We start from the raw sequence: 19715 nt of genomic DNA, 5'->3' as shown, positions 1-19715 counted from the left end.
CAAAAGCTCATGCCACATTTTGTTGGTCCATACCATATCTTGCAGAAGATAAGAGAGGTGGCCTATCAGATTACCTTGCCACCACAACTTGCTAATCTTCATGATGTGTTTCATGTGTCTCAGTTGATGAGATAGATTTCTCATGTGATCCAAGTGGATGATATACAAGTGAGAGGGAACCTGATTGTGGAGACATCGCCCATGCGGATAGAGGTTCGGGAAGTGAAGTTGTAACATGGTAAGTAAATTGCCTTGGTGAAGGTAGTGTGGGGAGGACCAACTGGTGGGAGCATAACTTAGAAGTTGGAGAGTCAAACGAGAGAGTCGTATCCGACTCTGTTTCCTTCAGGTTATTTTTGAGGGAGAAAATTCTTCTAAGTGGGGGAGAGTTGTAACACCCCAAATTCAATTAATCAATTTAATTGAATTATTTAGGATCTTATTTGAATTGACTGACATTTTAAATTATTTATGGTCTAATTGTTGAGTAAGTGTTCTTGAAATAGAGGTATAGAGAGAGTAAGAGTTTGACATATTTGTTTAGAAATTATTTAGAACTTTAATTGATTATTAGAATAAATAATATCTTTATTTGAAATAATTGATTAAATAATGAGAAAATAAGATGTGTAGAGAAATTAAGGGCAATGTTGAAATAAAGGAAAATATGGTGGATAAGAAAAGGATAAAAGGACAAATTGGAGGGTAAAAGGGGAATAGTCTATTTGTAAGGAAATAGGTCTTGGAATATAAATAGGGAATTTGAGAACCTGAGAAAGTCAAGTTGGAGAGTTGGAGCAAAAGGGGCAAAGAGGGAGAGCAAGAGCTTGAGGTTGAAGAAGAACTCTAAGGATCAAAAGGCTTTTGCTGAAAATCAGGTAAGGGGGAAGAAAAGGATACCAATTAGGTGTAAAGCATGTGGGGTAGATGGAGGAACCCTTAACCTCCTTAGAATTGGGTGTTCTAAATCTCAGTTCTGATTTTTTGTTATAATTATTGTTGTATGATGAAATTGGTGTGAATGTCGTGTACCCTATGTATGCATATATTTTATTTGATGTTGTTGATGATATTATGCCATTGATTGATTTTTGAAGGTTTTAAGCTTGAATGTGTTATTAGTGATTTAGAGATGATGAGTATGACGACGTTGTTGTATTATGATGTTGATTCCTGAACCTATGGAGTAAATGATGAATTAGGAAGCTATAACCACGAGAAATTGGATATATTTGATTGATTTTCGTAATATAAGTTTTTGGCACACGAGGTAGTGTTTGGATGGTTGAAAAACTGATTTTTGGAAGAAAAAAATTGCAGTATGAGTCGACCTAAGAAGGTCATGTGTCGACCTATGAAGGTCACGTGTCGACACATGTTGTCGGCACATCTTACAGAACATTATAGGCTTTAAAAATGAAGTACATGAGTCGATCTGTAACTCGTATATGTCGATATATAAACAAAATTTTCTTCTATATGTCGACCTATGGATTATATGTGTCGGCACATAGACTGCTTTTTCACTTAAAAACTTATTTTTCAAGCATGAAACCTTTTCTAACTTATTTCAAAAGTCTTATATGCTTTTTAATGCTAAGTTGCACTTATAGTAGTCAATTGTCTATTGTAGAGATGTTTGTGATGACTTGTATGATTAGTTAGTGAATTGTTATATTGAATAAGATGATATGCTATTGTTTTTGGGTAAAGTGATATGAATGAATTCCTTTAGAACCATGTATGATGAGTTGCAGTTGTTCTTTGATGTTATTGATATTGTAACATGAATTGATGGTTGCATGATGAATGATGTGATACATAAATGGTGAGATGTATATGGAGATCCTTTTGGTGAACTTTGTTGTGATAATGCATATTATTTAAGAGTCATGCATCATGGAGTACTATGGTGGGGATCGAGCATGAGTAGTTGGTTCCAGGTGGGAATTAGTGAAACGTTACCTATGGTGATGGTAACAATTTGGTGTGCTATAGTCCTATGGTGGGGATCGAGAGCGAGATGAACCTGAGTCTTCTGAATGGTACCACATGTATAATGAGTCATTTATGGAGTGCATTTGCATATATGATTGCACATGTTATTGATTTTTCATGATGTTATGATGGGATGCGATTATGTGATTGCTGTTATGAATTATGTGTTAGATTATATCGTATATATTTGTGTAATGAATGTCTATATGACGTGTGTTCTCTACCTTAGCATTCCTCACACTATTTATATTGGTTCGTTGTTTCTCACCTCTTATGTTTGAATGTTGTCTTTACATAGGCGTCATGTAGATACTCAGGAGTAGATTTGCTAAAGTAAATGGAAAGTAGCTCTTGGAGTGGCTTCCTATAGTTTATCGTTTCCTTTTCTTGCTTTGATAAATGTAACATCGGGCTCAGAACGTTTGCTATAATTTATTTTATTTTGTTGAAATTGTTATTTATGTTTGGTGAGATTTCAACATGGCGATGAGTTGAATATTTTGACTCTTGTTATTGCGTTATGAAGTTGAAAGTTATGAGATTTAACATCCTGAGTTAAAATTATTCTAATTGTTCTATTCTAATTATTCTATTGTATGAGTTTTAATATTTTGAATTTGTCAGGGATGGCGTGAATGTAAAAGGATATTTTGCATGGTCACTGCTCGATGACTTCGAATGGACATTAGGGTACGTGGTGAGGACAGGAATAAACTTTGTAGATTATAAAAATGGTTTGAAAAGATATCCAAAAATGTCAGCCATCTGGTTTAAGAATTTATTACAAAAGAAGAAAGTTATGCATAATGATTTGCGCTAATAAGATGAACTTCATTGATTTGTGGCTTAAATATGATTTCTGAGCAATATTGTTCTATTGATACTTTAGTCCTAATGGATGATGCATTGTCTCAAGATACAAGTTTATTTTGCAAAGATGAGTCTTAAAATGTTAATTCAAATTTATATGGGTTAGGGAAAAAAGATGACAGAATTGAAATTAGCTCATAGTTATGGATTTTTACTCTAGTTATGGATGACAGAGACAAGCAGAAGGTCTTGCCGAATGCAAAATATTCATGTGAATAACAATTGTTTAAGTTTTAAATGAATTTAATGATAATTGTGAGGGACAAGGGATTCCATAAATATACTCTCACAATAAGCGACACAATTGTAAAATAAAAGGGTCTCAAAATAAATGATTTTTTTCAATTTCTAATGTAATATTAGTTATTTTTTCAAATTATACCCTCTAATTAATAAAACTTTTACAATTTTCAATATTTGATAAGAAGTACTCCCTTTGTCCTAAATTATTAACGTTTTTGGATATTTTACACGAATTAAGAAATATAATTTATGTTGTATGGGAAAGAGAAATTATGTATGACTTTGTAATATTGTCTTTCATTTATTATAGATGAAAGCGAAATTTAAAGAATTTGAGACAAAGGGAGTATTTTAGTAAAGTGACTTATAATTTGAGACAAATTTTTTTCAGAGTGTATTAGAATTTGTGACAAAGGGAGTATTTTAGTAAAAACATTATTTTCTCTTTCATTTATTTATTTTTCTTAGTCCGTGTGAAATTATCAATTTGGTCACTCATTATGGAACATTTGGAGTATCTATTAGATTGTGGAGGTAGATACATTCAAGTCTTCATAGACACCGTTAAGTGATCCTAAGATCTACTTAGATGATTATACCAAAAAACAATAAAGTTGAGCAATAGCTCCTGAAATTTGGGGTATTTCTCCAAGTCACTTATAAGTTTCCTATTTGCTACTTCTTCTCGAAGTTAATGGAATGTCATTTCAATGTATTTACTTCTTCAATGTGCTATCAAATTCTTCGTCAGATTGATAGCAGACATGTTGTCGATCTTCATCGTAATTGCTCCATGATTCTTTGCTATAATTTCTTCGACCAAATTGACCATCCATGTTGCTTGACATGCATAAAGAGAAGCAATTATGTACCCTGCTTCACACGACGATGATTTCACTACTGGTTCTTTTCTTCAGTTCCAAGCAACTGGTGCACCACCTAGCATAAACATATAACCAGCTATGGATTTTCTATCCTCAGCAACACTACACCAACTTGAGTTGGTGTAACTCACTAGTTTGCATTCTTTTCCTTCATCAGATGTAGGAAACAAAATGTCATAGTTTAGAGTTTCTTTCAGATACCTTAGTATCCTCTTCGTCGCTGCTAGATGTGATATCTTTGACTTCTGCATGAATCTACTCATCATACCTACAATGTATACTAGATAATGCCTTGTGTGACAAAGGTATCTTAATGGTCCAATAAATCTTCTGTATATTATGTTGGATCGACATCATCTTCTTATGAGTTTTACGACAGTTGCAATCTTGGTTCAGTAGGTGTCAGAGTTGCATTGTAGTCTTCCATCTCAAATCTTTTGAGTATTTCGTTTTCGTATCTTATTTGATGCATCATGAAGCCTCTACTACTTTTGTATAATTAGATACCAATGAAGTATGAAATATTGCCCATATCAGACATTTCAAACTCCTTGCTAAGAACACCTTTGAAGTCTTCGATCTCTATCTTGCAGCTACATGTTACCAACAAGTCATCGACATAGAGATATAGTATACGCAATTCACTATTGCTTCTTATTACATATACTCCATGCTCAGTTATGCACTTCACAAATTCTTTTTCCCTTAGAAAGCTATCTATTTTCTTATTCCAAGCTCTTGGAGCTTGCTTAAGTCCGCATAGAGCTTGGTGCAACCTGAATACCCTGCTTTTTTCACCTTGTTTCACAAATCCAACCAATTGGGTGACATAAACTTCTTCATCTCATGGGTCATTTAGGAATTCACTTTTCACATCCATCTGACCCATATGCCAATTACTCATGTTTGCTAGACCAACAACCAACCTGATTGTTTTGATCCTAGAGACAATTGCAAAAAGTTCGTCGAAGTTGATTCCTTCTTTATGAATAAATTCTTTCTCCATAAGTCGATTCCTTAGAGGATGTTTGCTTCAGAGTTGGTTGAATTGAAGAAGCAACTAGGAGATCTTCTTGAGAAGAAGTTTGTTCGTCTGACTATTTCGTTGTGGGATGCGTCAGTGTTGTTAGTGAAGAAGAAGGATGATAGTATGAGGCTATATATAGACTACCGACAACTAAATAAGTGACTATCAATAACAAGTATCCACTTCCGATGATTGATGATTTTATGGATCAGTCGGTAGGTGCTTATGTGCTTAGCAAGATAGATTTGCGTTCAGGTTATCATCAGATTCGTGTGAAGCCTGAAGATATTTTGTATGTAGGAATGATTTGAAGTTTTTTTTTGGACATTTCACACGAATTAAGAAACGTAACTAATATTGTATGAAAAAGAGAAATTATGTATGATTTTATAAAATTGTCCTTCATTCTGATAGATGAAAGAGAAATTTAAAGAATTAAAAGGAAAAAAGAATAATAAATGATAAATGGTGTATTGAAAAAAATGTCATTAATATTGTATAGGAATTGTAAAGTGACTTATAATTTGAGACAATTTTTTTAAAGTGTTTTATAATTTGTGACAAGGGGAGTATTTTAGTAAAAACAAAATGTTGTCGATCGGACATTTCCTACATTTTGTTTTCATCTTAAATCTTTTGAGTATTTCGTTTGCATATCTTCTCTGATGCATCATGAAGCCTCTACTACTCTTGTATAATTCAATATCAATGAAGTATGAAATATTTTCCAGATCAGACATTTCGAGCTCCTTGCTAAGAACACCTTTGAAGTCTTCGATCTCTTTCTTGCAGAGACATAGTATAAGCAATTCACTATTGCTTCTTCTTACATATACTCCATGCTCAGTTGTGCACTTCACAAATTCCTTTTCCCTTAGAAAGCTATCTATTTTCTTATTTCAAGCTCTTGGAGCTTGCTTAAGTCCACATAGGGCTTTGTACAGCCTGTATACCTTGCTTTCTTCGCCTTGTTTCACAAATCCAACTAGTTGGGTGATATAAACTTCTCCATCTAAGGGGCCATTAAGAAATGCACTTTTCACATCCATTTGACACATATGCCAGATATTCATGTTTGTTAGACCAACAACCAACCTGATTGTTTCGATCCTAACAACGACTGCAAAAAGTTCGTCGAAGTTGATTCCTTCTTTCTGAAGAAATTATTTCGCCATAAATTGATTCCTTATAGGATGCCTGCTTCAGAGTTGGGTAAATTGAAGAAGCAACTAAAATATCTGCTTGAGAAGAAGTTTGTTCGTCCGAGTATTTTGCTATGGGGTGCACCAGTGTTGTTAGTGAAGAAGAAGGATGACAATATGAGGCTATGTATGGACTACCGACAATTGAATAGGTGACTATCAATAACAAATATCCATTTTCGAGGATTGATGATTTGATGGATCAATTGGTAGGTTCTTGTGTGTTTAGCAAGATAGATTTGCATTCGGGTTATCATTAGATTCGTGGGAAGCCTCAAGATATTCTGAAGACTTCTTTCAAAATGAGGTATGGTCATTACGAGTATTCGGTACTGTCGTTTAGAATGTCTAATGGGCCTAGAGTTTTCATGGAATACATGAATCGAATATTCCATTCGTATTTAGATCAATTTATGGTTGTGTTTATCGATGACATGTTTATATATTCGAAGTCTGATGAAGAGCATGTGGAAAATTTGAGAATTGTATTGCAGACATTGAAAGAGAACAAGTTGTACGCAAAGTTTTCCAAGTGTGAGTTCTGGTTAAGAGAAGTAAGTTTCCTTAGTCATGTAATTTCTAGTGGTGGTATAGTTGTAGATCTGTTGAAAATGGATGATGTGTTACAATGGGAGGCTCTGAAGTTTGTCACTGAGATTATAAGTTTTCTTGGATTTGCTTGTTACTACAAGAAGTTCACTGAAGGTTTTTCGAAGTTAGCATTGTCATTAACTCAGTTGACTCAAAAGGGGCAAGCATATGTTTGATATGTGCATTGCGAAGAGAGTTTCCAAGAACTCAAGAAGAAGTTGACGTCTGCTCCAATTTTTATTTTGGTGAATCCAAGTGATTCCTTTGTTGTATATTATGATGCTTCGAAGATGGGTCTGTGAGGTATATTGATGCAGAATGGTCAGGTTATGGCTTATGTTTCGAGGCAGTTGAGAGTTCATGCAAGGAATCATTTTATGCCTGATCTTGAGTTGGCAGTAGTGGTATTCGTGTTAAAAATTTGGAGGCACTACTTGTTTGGCTACAGATTCAAAGTGTTCAGTGATCACAATATTTTGAAATATTGATTTGATCAGAAGGAATTGAATATGAGGCAGAAGAGGTGGCTCGAGTTTCTGAAAGATTATGATTTTGACTTGAGTTACCATTTGGGTAAGGATAACATTGTAGATGACACTTTGAGTAGGAAATCCTTGCATATGTCAATGTTGATGGTTCGAGAGCTAGAGTTGATCGAGCAATTCAGAGACATGAGTTTAGTATGTGAAGAGACCCTTAAGAGGGTGAAATTGGGAATGTTGAAGCTAACGAGTGGAATTCTTGAAGAGATCAGAAAGGGTCAGAAGACTGATGAGGGGTTGGTTGACCGACTTGTGTTTATCAATCAGAATAAGGGTGGCGACTTCAGAGTTGATTAGAATGGCGTGATGAGGTTCAAAGACAGGGTTTGTGTACCAGATGTACCCAAGCTTAAAAAGAGTATTCTTGAGAAGGGTCACAAAAGTGAATTGAGTATTCATCCCGATGTCACTAAGATGTATCGGGACTTAAAGCAATTACTTTGGTGGCCAGGAATGAAAAAGGAAGTAGTTGGATTTGTCTATGCTTGTTATACTTGTTAGAAGTCAAAAATTGAATAGTAGAGACCGTCAGGTCTGATGCAACCTTTGAGTATTCCAGAGTGGAAGTGGGATATCATTTCCATGGATTTCGTAACTAGTTTATCGAAGACGGCGAAGGGATGTGATTCTCTTTGGGTGATTGTTAATAGGCTGACTAAACTAGCTTATTTCATACTGATCAAGATAAATGATAACTTGCAGAAGTTAGTTAAGTTGTATATTGAGAAGATTGTTTGTCTGCATGGTATTCCATCAAGTGTTGTGTCAGATAGAGATCTGAGGTTTACGTCGAGGTTTCGGTAGAGTTTTCAAGAAGTCTTAGGTATTAAGCTGAAGTTGAGTTCCGCTTATCACCCGCATACTGATGGAAAAACAGAGAGGAATATCCATTCCTTGGAGGATCTGTTAAGGGTTTGTGGGCTAGAACAAGGAAGTTCTTGGGATAGATACTTGTCGCTGTTTGAGTTCACTTACAATAATAGTTTCCATTAAAGTTTTAGGATGGCCTCATTTGAGACGTTGTATGGCAGAAGGTGTAGGACACCTCTATGTTGGTACGAATCTTCTGAGGATGCACTAATTGGACCTGTTATTGTGCAACAGACTTCTAAGAAGATTAAGATGATTCAAGGGAAGATGATAGCTTCGCAGAATTGTCAGAAGAGTTACCATGATAAGAAGAGAAAGGCATTTGAGTTCCAGGAAGGGGACCATGTGTTTTTTAGGGTTACCCCAGTAACCGGTGTTGGTCGAGCCTTGAAGTCTTAAAAGCTCATGCCACATTTTGTTGGTCCATACCATATCTTGCAGAAGATAAGAGAGATGGCCTATCAGATTTCCTTGCCACCACAACTTGCTAATCTTCATGATGTGTTTCATGTGTCTCAGTTGATGAGATACATTTCTCATGTGATCCAAGTGGATGATATACAAGTGAGAGGGAACCTGATTGTGGAGACATCGCCCATGCGGATAGAGGATCGGGAAGTGAAGTTGTAACTGAAGGAGAATTGTCATCCGAGGCGCAGCGGAATTTAAAAATTTCTCCATTTAGTGATCCTTACGAATGGGCATGATCAGTGATAGAATCGTTACCTCTTGTGGCGATTCACACCTTTGGTGCAGATCTCTTATAACGATCAAAACCTTGGACACAAATCCACGGAGCGATCACGAACGTTGAATGATGACAACGTCTCTACTCAGTCCACACGAATGGATTCCTTCAATCGCAGTGCTAGCTGTTATCACTACGCCAAAAAGTGCTTTTGGCAGCACCAAAAAGAAAGCGCTTTTTAAAAAAAGCGCTGTAATAGCTTGAAAAAAAATTCGCCTATGTAAAGAAAGCGCTTTTAAGGTAAAAGCGCTCTTATAGGTCTCCACTTATGAAAGCGCTTTTAAGGTAAAAGCGCTCTTATAGGTCTCAGTCTCACATCTATGAGTTTCACACTTATGAAAGCGCTTTTAAGGTAAAAGCGCTCTTATAGGTCTCATGGGTTTCACACTTATGAAAGCGCTTTTAAGGTAAAAGCGCTCTTATAGGTCTCAGTCTCACATCTATGAGTTTCACACTTATGAAAGCGCTTTTAAGGTAAAAGCGCTCTTATAGGTCTCATGGGTTTCACACTTATGAAAGCGCTTTTAAGGTAAAAGCGCTCTTATAGGTCTCAGTCTCACACACTTATGAAAGCGCTTTTAAGGTAAAAGCGCTCTTATAGGTCTCATGGTAAAAGCGCTCTCATAGGTCATTTATAAAAATTATAATAAATCTAATATTACAAAATCCCTGACTTTCAGAAATCCCTCTTTCACTCTCTCTCGTTCGAAGCTCTCGCTGCCCTGGAAAAAATTCCACAGAGTACCTGGAAATCTCAACGATAAACACTGCAAATTTGAAAGAGACTGCATTCGAAAGAGAAGGATTCAATACCTGGAAATCTCATTGCGTTTTAAGGTTAGGTTTTCGTGTCTTTCTGTTTTGCCCTAACTTTATGCAAATTTCATTCTCCATCTTTTCAGAAATGTCACACATTGCTTTAACTGCATCACCCACCGTAGTCGCTTTTCACCGTATGCTCTATTTCTCTTCTATCAATCATCAAATTATCGCTGTTTTCGTTTTCCTATTTTAACAATTACTGTAAATTTCAACACTATCGGATTCACTTTTTCTTCTTCTTTCTATAAGGTGGAGCGAAACAATGGAGCACGCTGTTTCCGAGTAGCTGGAGAAGCAGGGGAATCAATCCATCCTCATTTCCAAATTCCACCAGAAAACGGTTACCGTTGCGGTTTTTTGCTTCTGGAAAAAATGGCGTCAATGGAGGTGTTGTGGATGAGATATCTGAAACAGTAAAGGCGCACACGGATTTCGTTTGGCCTGATAACAAGGTTTCGTATGGTTATTTTTGTTAATTTTGGATACTGAAGTTGTATAGAGTTTGCTAGTTTGTTTGTAATTGTATGTTTATTCTCTGATTCACGTTTTGCAGAAGCCTAGAGTGTGTATTTTAGGTGGTGGATTCGGTGGTTTATATACTGCTTTAAGGTTGGAATCACTCCAGTGGCCCGAAGACAAAAAGCCACATGTGAGTATTCGAACATTCAAATTCAATTCAGTTCTTTCAAGTGTGTGGAAATTGATGCAAAATCTGTGATAGGAATAACTTAGGAGCATCTTTCTTGATGAGATTATGTCTCGGTACAGAACATTCATCAATGGAGCAAAAGAGAAAAAAAAAAGAATCATATAACAACGTGGAAATGCCTTACTCCTATATTAGTTTCCTTAACAAGTTCCCTAATGACACTCTTTAGAATATTCCTTATATTTATATTTAGTGGAGCATTATGTTAGATTGTAAGAGATGAGAGGAACTGAGTTTAAATTTAATCCCAATTATATGTTATGATTGCATGGTGAGGAATGGATTAGGAGTATGTTTGGATTGACTTATTTAAATTTATCTCCTGACATAAGCACTTGTGAGTATGTTTGAAAGAACTTATGGAAACAGCTTATGACATGGCTATAAAATGTTTTCAACTTATATCTATAAGCTCTCCATGATAGGTTATGAAAACAACTTATAGCTTATAAGAGTATAGTATAACTTTATTTTATCTTTTATTATGGAAATAGTTTATACTAAAACCACTATATGATAAACACTTATGCTATAAGCGCTATATTGAACTGTTTATCCAAGCTGAGCTTAACTCTCATGAATCATGGTAAGCTGCAATATATTTTGTTCTTATTTTGCAAGTTGATTGTACCACTCATTATAAATCTTGCTTATATCCTTGCACTGTGGCTTAGTTGTTGATTTTTCTGCACTTTTTCTGAAAAGCAATGTGTGACATTTCTGAAAAGATGGAGAATGAAATTTGCATAAAGTTAGGGTTGGATTTATCGAAGTCAAGAACTTAGAGCAATGTCTCATATTTTGGCAATCCTATTACATGTTGGTTTGAATGAACAGTTAAACTTCAAAATGTACATTCATATTTTGGCATAACTTTGTCTGCTACAGTCATATTTTGGTTCTTACTTGTGAATTGAATTTCTTGAATGATCGATTACTTGGTTCTTGAATTGTTCATGTGCATCATATAAGTTTCTTGAATTGTTTTATACGTTATGACTTATCCTTGATGTTGTTTTATATGTACAGCGCTCATTCCCTGTGTTTCCGTGAGTTTGACCTTCTCGACGTTGCTGTTCGGTAAATCCGAGGTAAATTTCTTCCTCAAATTACTGGTACACTGTGATGAATTTGTCTGAAATTGCGTGAATATGTTGTGTTTTCTTGCTCCGTATTCATTCCGTGTATACTTTGGGTTTTGACAGAAACGCGTTATACCGTTTTGTACCCTAATTACTTTGCGTTAAAACCATGGATAAGACATGGATGTATTCCAATCGATTGTCGAAAGAGTACGAGAATGGGGTATCGAAATTTGTTAAGTTTGCTATTGCGCACGCCAAAGACCCCAATCGAATGACATGTCCTTGCTTGAGTTGCTGTTATGGGAGTCAGGTTGACGCGGTTCAGTTGGCATCGCATTTACTACGGTATGGAATTGATAGAAGTTATACATGTTGGAATTTGCATGGTGAGAAAAGTAACGAGAATGTTGAATCGGGGTATAATACGACCTATGCTTCAAACGACGATTGCACAGATACATATGATTATGATCGAGTCGAAGAGATTGCAGAAGCGCTTGAAGAAGATCTTAAGGACTGTCCCAAAATGTTCGAGAGGTTGGTAAGCGATGCAGAGAAACCGTTGTATAATGGTTGTACAAAATTCACAAGATTGTCTGCGTTATTAAAGTTGTACAACTTAAAGGCGGGCAATGGATGGTCGGATAAAAGTTTCACAGAGTTATTAGCTCTTATGAAAGATATACTACCAGAGGATAATGTTCTTCCCAATCGAACGTATGAGGCCAAAAAGATGTTGTGCTCTATTGGCATGAGCTATGATAAGATACATGCCTGTTCAAACGATTGCGTTTTGTTTCGAAACGAGTATGCATCGTTAAATGAGTGTCCTAAATGTGGTGCCCCTCGATATAAGAAAAAGTTGTCTCCAGCAAAAGTCTTATGGTATTTTCCTATAATTCCGAGATTTAGACGCATGTATCGTAGTGAAACCGATTCAAGACACTTGACTTGGCATGCAGATGAAAGAATTATTGATGGAAAGTTTCGACATCCGGCAGATTCACCCCAGTGGATGAAAATTGATAATGATTATCCTGAATTTGGAAAAGAAGCAAGAAACCTTCGCTTGGCATTGTCTACTGATGGAATGAACCCACATGGTATTCAAAGTATCTCGCATAGCACATGGCTTGTGATTCTTATGATTTATAACCTACCTCCATGGCTATGTATGAAGCGTAAGTACATGATGTTATCTATGTTAATTTCTGGGCCTAAACAACCAGGGAATGACATAGACGTATACTTGACACCCTTAATCGAAGATTTAAAGTTTTTGTGGGAGAACGGTGTGGAGGTTTATGATGGGTATAGGAAAGAAAGTTTCAACTTGAGGGCGATGTTGTTTGGAACAATTAATGATTTTCCAGCATACGGAAATCTATCAGGGTACAACATTAAAGGTGAAAAAGCGTGTCCTGTTTGTGAAGACGGAACCGATACGATGCGATTGGACCTTTGTCATAAGAATGTCTTTCTCGGTCATCGTAGATTCTTAAATTCTAATCATCACTACCGTGGGTGGAGAAAAGCATTCAATGGAAATACAGAAGAAGGTAGAGCTCCAACAATGTTGACAGGTGATCAAATTTTTGAAAAGGTGAAGGACGTAAGTACTAAGTTTGGCAAGCCTTTTGCACATACACTTGTCAAGAGTGGGTGGAAGAAAAGGTCAATTTTTTTTGAACTGCCATATTGGAAGTCTTTGTATGTAAGACATTTCCTCGATGTTATGCATATTGAAAAAAATGTATTTGACAGTGTTATTGGTACGTTACTCAATATACAAGGAAAGTCTAAGGATGGCCTTAATGTAAGGAAGGACATGGTAAACATGGGAATGAGAACTGAATTGGGACCCGTGAAGAAAGGAAAACGAACATATCTACCACCTGCTGTTTACACTCTATCTAGAAAGGAGAAAAAAATATTGTGTAAGTTCCTAAGTGAAGTTAAAGTTCCAGAAGGCTACTCATCAGATATTAGAAGACTTGTGTCTATGAAAGACCTCAAGTTAAAGAGTTTAAAGACGCATGATTGCCATGTTATAATGGAACATTTTCTACCGATAAGTATACGTTCTATTCTGCCAGAAAAAGTAAGAAGCGCAATAACTAAATTGTGTTTTTTCTTCAAGTCAATTTGCAGTAAGATGATCGATCCTGCGATCTTACCAACATTGCAAAAAGAAATAGTTGTTACTTTGTGTGATCTTGAAATGTATTTTCCTCCCTCGTTTTTTGACATAATGGTCCATCTAGTCGTTCATCTTGTGAAAGAGACACAATTGTGCGGACCAGCTTATATGAGATGGATGTACCCTGCTGAACGTTATATGAAAATATTAAAAGGGTATGTGAAAAACCGAAGTCGACCAGAGGGTTGTATTGCCGAACGATACATTGTTGAAGAAGCGGTTGAGTTTTGTACAGAATATTTGTCAAATGTTCAATCAATTGGACTCCCCAAATCTCATATTGTTGAAAAAAAAGAAGGTAAACAGCTAATTGGAAATAAAGTTGTGACAGTATCAAGGGTCGAACGAGATCAAGTGCATTTGTATGTTCTGCACAATGAGATTGAGGTTGAGCCGTATGTTGAAATGCACAAGGGTGTTCTTCGAGGTTTAAATCCGAATAGAAATGAGAATTGGATAGTACGAGAGCACAATCGAAGTTTCATACCATGGTTTAAGGAACATATTTATTCAAAGTATCGTTCAGATCCCGCTTCAATAACAGAAAGGTTGAGATGTTTAGCATATGGTCCAAGTTTGGTTGTGTTTTCTTATAGCGCATACGCAATTAATGGATACACATTTTATACCAAAGAACAAGATGATAAAAGTACTATGCAAAATAGTGGTGTCACCTTGGTAGCTGAAGCAATGCACATATCAAGTGTGAAGGACTTAAACCCGAAATTTGCAAATCTGTCATATTTTGGGGTTATCGAGCGCATTTTGGTGTTTGATTATGAGAAGTTTCAGATTCCTATATTTGGTTGCAAGTGGGTTGAAAATAATAATGGCATACGAGTGGATAAGTCAGGATTTTTGCAAGTTGATCTTAATAGGGTGGGTTACACAGATGAGCCTTTCATTCTAGCCTCTCAAGCTAAACAAGTATTCTATGTCACTGATCCGACAAGTACGAAATGGTCTATAGTGCTTTTATCTAACAAAGTAATTGATGAAAGAATTGGAGATCAAGGTGATATTGATGTTGAGATTGAATCTTTTACCATAAATGATCAAAATGAGAATGAATCATGTATTAGAAATGATCATAATGAGGGTATTTGGATCAATCCAACCGTCCGCGTTGTTAAAAGAAAAGTAGAACATATTCCTACCAAGAAAAGAAAGAGACATTACTGAAAAAGGTAATAGTATAATTATAGCCTATGTCATTCAAGAAAATTTAATTATAGCCTATGTCATTTTATATTATTCAATATATATATGGATTATTGATTATGGATTTTTATATTTTTCATTTCATTTTTATATTTTTTCTTTATTACAGGTTAAATGGCTAGTGATCAAGAAAACTCACAAGATGCAAATGCTCCTGATGATACTTCAGAAAAAGAAATTACACGAGGCATCACTATTATGAAGAGTATCATTCGTGATAGAGATAAAGCAGTAACATATAATGTAAATTGGAATGCTGATAACCAACTAATTGGGTCTAATGCTGCAAAGTTGGCAAGCTACATTGGTACACTTGTTCGTATGCACATTCCAATCACTGCTACAAGATGGAGTAATAAAGAGTTGGGTAGCGCTAAAGATAAGATTTGGACTGAGATACTGGTACAATATATGATTGTTTATATTTTCTTTATATTGACGATAATGTGTTTAAATTACTTATACTAACACACTCTATTCCAATATTTTTTCGTAGAGGTCTTTTAACATTGAAGATACAACTATCCGAAAAAAGTATATACTTCAATTGGCCGGAAAAAGACACAGAGGGTGGAGAACGTTTTTAACAAACAAGTATCTTAAGGACAAAGAAAAATTTTTGTTGAATATGATCCGGAATATCCAGTGAAGTATGCGATCTTCATTACAGAAGAAGAATGGGTTGCTTTTGTAGCCCAAAGAAGAGACGAAAATTTCAAGAAAGTGAGTGCCACAAATCGCGAGAGAGCGTCAAATCCCACGTATGCATACAAAAAAGGGCGTTTGGGATATGCACGCTTAGAGGAAAAAATTGTAAGTATACAAAAATGCTACGATCTTATTAATTGTCTCAATGTGTTATAATTGATTATCTTATTATTTGTGTCAATGCGTAGTTAGACGAGACGAAAAGTGACGCAACATCACTTCCGCCACATGTTTTGTGGAAAGAAGCTCGTGTGGGAAAGGATGGAACTGTTAGGGATGACGTTCAACATATTTATGATGAATGTGTAAGTAGAACATTGTGTCTTTAATTAAATCAAAATTTTAATAATATATAATTAATTTTTTTATCTCCACTAATAATTTCTGATATGTAAATGAATTTCAGGAGACCCTATCTCAATCGATAAGCACAGCTGAGGACCAGGAGAACAGGAGCGTACTTAGTAGAGCACTAAATGTTCCTGAGTATCCCGGTCGGGTGAGGGGTAAAGGGCATGGTTGTACTCCAACTTCCTTGTATAAGAATCCAAGGAGAAGAAATCCTAGCAATCAAGAAGTGATGGAGACGTTGCAGGCATTACAAGCGCAAGTTCTTCAATTGCAAAAGGATAATGAGAGATATAGGTGTATGGAAAAGTGCAGTTCACAGTTGAAAGAAACTAGTGAGAAAGCCAGTATCAATTGTCAAAATAAATTTCCCGAGGTAATTATATATGTTATTTTGAAATTAAAATAGCACATTTATGTTAATTGAAATATATACACATTAAAAGTAACATATTTATTATTGGTTTAGGGCATTTCATCTTGTCAGCTATACTTATCGTCACCGACTTATCGCCTAGTTGGCAAGGGAAAAGTGCACAACACTTCGGGAGATTTACTTCACCATAGACCGCTCCCGGATGGACACCTTAAAGTATCGGTTGATGTTGTATTAGATAAGGATGCGTTGCTACCGATACCTGACATTGTTTCAGAGACAACATTCCTGCGAGATGCAATAGGATCATTTGTTGCATGGCCCTTGGATCTCATTTTCATTGATGATGAGGTATGTTGAATTCAAAAACCACTATGAATCTTTTAGTATTCAAATGTCAATTCTGAACCGTTAAGTTAATTTTTTTTACATGGTAATTTTAGACGCCTACAAAACCCGCATCTAAGGATAAAGGGATTTCGCGGCACAACGAGTCTGTTGCATCACAAAAAGAGGTATATTGAAAGTGTTAATTATATGATCCGAATCAAAAAATGCATGATTTTATAATTTACCTATGTTATATGATTTATAGGTATTTGCTCAAGGGTCACAACAACTGAGCCAGAAAATTGGTAGTCGACAGAAAAACAAAAGGGATCTTCCAGTGACTTCTTTGCCAAAAAAAGGTGCTTTTGTGCCTCGATACCAGATATCTCTTGAAACACTTGTTGACTCATCAGATATGGCAACAGCTGGTGCTATTCGCTTACTGGATATGGAGGAAGATATCTTTGGTTATTCATGCACTGAAACAATCGGAAAAGAAGATCTGGAACATATTTTTCGGCATCAAGAATTAGGCGTCGGTGTTATACACACATACATCCGGTAATCCGATCTATATATTATTTAATTACTTGAACAAAGCATTAATTTGTAGGGAACCGGATTCATGTAGAGAGTACTTAGTCAAGAGATTCATGGCCAGCAGTACAAACAACTTGTATCTTTGGCCGTATAATTCAGGGTTAGATTTTAATTCTAAGTTTATTCTAATCTTTAATTGTTTCTTTTACGTAAAAAATTTCCATATAAACTTTTGTTTTAATTTATAGGTGTCACTGGTTGTTGCTTGCTATTGATCCTTTAAAAGAAGTGGTATATTTTCTGAATTCGATAGATGGTGAATGGACAAATTATCCGGATATGAAGCAATTAGTTGATACGTAAGTGAGACTGTTCTAAATATTCGTGTATATTTATGTGAGATTGTTCTAAATATATGTTTTTATTTTGTTAGATCAATAAAAGTGTTCCGATCTCAAAGACAAGCTCGAGTACCACGTACTAAATCCAGCAACATTACGTGGATAAAAGTGCAGGTACTTTAATTTTCACAATTTTGCTTATAATAGTGATGCTACTTGATAAGAAAAGATAACTATACATTCTTATTTATTTTTCTATGTAGTGTCCTCTACAGCGCAACGGTATCGATTGCGGATACTTTGTAATGAGGTTTATGAGGGAAATCATTAATATGAATCAAATAGAGATTCCAATCACGGTATGGATTTATAACTTAGGATTTGTTTTAATATTTATCGAATATTTCATATTATTTATTACTTTTAACTAAATCATGCATATTATGTTTTGTTATGTAGTACTTTGATGAATACAAGTGTGCTCATTACACGAGACTGCAGTTGGAACAAATCAAGGAGGAATTGTGTCAATATTTTATTGAGAAAAGATTAATTATATAATGGTTTCAAAATAACATGAATACTTTGATGAAGAATGGTTTCTGGTTGGCAAGTGTATAGTTCTTTATATTTTTAACAGATTAGTTATGACTCCAAATAGGCCGTATAACATATTAGTTTTGACTTGTGTATAGTTCTTTATAATTTTAGTGATATCTTTAATTTCATGGATAGATTAATGTGTTCATTCTTGTGTTGGTTTGCTTTAAAAAATTACAAATGCTTGAATTATGACTCCAAATGTGTTCAGTGCCTATCTATCCTTGTGTTGGTTTGCTTGAATTATGACTCCAAATGTGTTCATTCTTGTGTTGGTTTGCTTGTGTTGGTTTAAAAAATTACAAATGCTTGAATTATGACTCCAAATGCTTGAATTAGAGAGGCTTGATTTACAGGTTTATGGGATTATTCCCAAAAAATATTACAGGTTGAAATGGTAGGCTTAAACTGAAGGCAGCGTTTTGTTATTTTACTAGAGGAAAAGACAGCGCTTTTTAGTAAAAAGCGCTGCTAAAGGTTGTCAATAGAGAGCGCTTTTTACTAAAAAGCGCTGCTAAAGGTTGTCAATAGAGAGCGCTTTTTAGTAAAAAGCGCTGCTATAGGTTGTCAATAGAGAGCGCTTTTTACTAAAAAGCGCTGCTATAGGTTGTCAATAGAGAGCGCTTTTTAGTAAAAAGCGCTGCTATAGGTGGTATATAGACAACCTTTAAGAGCGCTTTTTACTCACAAGCGCTGCTAAAGGTTGTCAATAGAGAGCACTTTTTAGTAAAAAGCGCTCTTAAAGGTTGTCTATATACCACCTTTAGCAGCGCTTTTTACTAAAAAGCGCTCTCTATTGACAACCTTTAGCAGCGCTTTTTAGTAAACAAAAAGCGCTGCTAAAACCTATAGCAGCGCCACCTACGGCAGCGCTTTTAAGCGCTTTTAAAGGCCAAAAAAAGCGCTCTCATAGGTCTTTTTTGGCGTAGTGTATGAATGAATGCTTTGAATGAGAGAAAGAGAGATACGAAATTCCAACTCTTCAGATGTGTTGTATTCCCTTACAATGCTTCTGCACAAGAGTTCTATTTATAGAACCACTTGTGTGGGCTTCAAGCCAAAAAGCCCACCTAAGTGTATTTTGGCCCATATCTCATAATATGTCAAAATCACTTAAGTATTTGGTACCTTACCATACTTCGTATTCTACTTAAGTACACTGTACCTTACGATGTTCCTTAGTTACTCTATCTCTCATCAATCCGTCCTTTGTGTGTGACCCTGTAGGTTTTCGTGACGTTGGCAATTATATTAAATCACGCATTTAACATAATAAACAGTGAGCGGTATCTAGCAACACATCACTGCTACCCAAGTCAAGAAAATGTCATGTGATCTGACAAAACCTCCTGTGATAATAATTATGTGTATAATTACCCTTTTGCCCTTATGTCTATATTGAACACAAGGTATAGACCGTGTCATCCTTGTCCAGTTCAATATTGGGCCCATAGACATTT

General features: G+C 35.6%; 1 protein-coding gene and 1 long non-coding RNA gene across 3 annotated transcripts; both read left to right on the top strand.

The window, feature by feature from the left end:
* Positions 1-9818: 9818 nt before the first annotated feature.
* Positions 9819-12081, top strand: LOC127115699 (alternative NAD(P)H-ubiquinone oxidoreductase C1, chloroplastic/mitochondrial). 2 transcript variants are annotated; one of them, XR_007800847.1, is made up of 5 exons: positions 9819-9928; positions 10047-10249; positions 10351-10446; positions 10519-11597; positions 11712-12081. XR_007800847.1 is itself a non-coding variant. In XM_051047171.1 (4 exons), exons 1-4 carry the CDS (start codon positions 9850-9852, stop codon positions 10522-10524), a joined length of 384 nt encoding a protein of 127 aa, XP_050903128.1. In that variant the 5' UTR covers positions 9819-9849; the 3' UTR covers positions 10525-11599. The 2 variants fall into 2 exon arrangements, 1 of the variants encoding a protein (XP_050903128.1); XM_051047171.1 differs by lacking the exon at positions 11712-12081 and having other exon boundaries at positions 10519-11599.
* A 5686-nt stretch (positions 12082-17767) lies between these two features.
* On the top strand, positions 17768-18351 carry LOC127115698 (uncharacterized). Its single transcript, XR_007800846.1, has 3 exons — positions 17768-17829; positions 17919-18014; positions 18115-18351. It is a non-coding gene; the product is annotated as an uncharacterized LOC127115698 (long non-coding RNA).
* Positions 18352-19715: the final 1364 nt, after the last annotated feature.

This window comes from Lathyrus oleraceus, chromosome 1 (genome assembly GCF_024323335.1).
Source record: "Lathyrus oleraceus cultivar Zhongwan6 chromosome 1, CAAS_Psat_ZW6_1.0, whole genome shotgun sequence".
NCBI lineage: Eukaryota > Viridiplantae > Streptophyta > Magnoliopsida > Fabales > Fabaceae > Lathyrus > Lathyrus oleraceus.
Note: the sequence above shows the minus strand (reverse complement) of the source record. Positions and strands in the feature narration are given on the sequence as shown.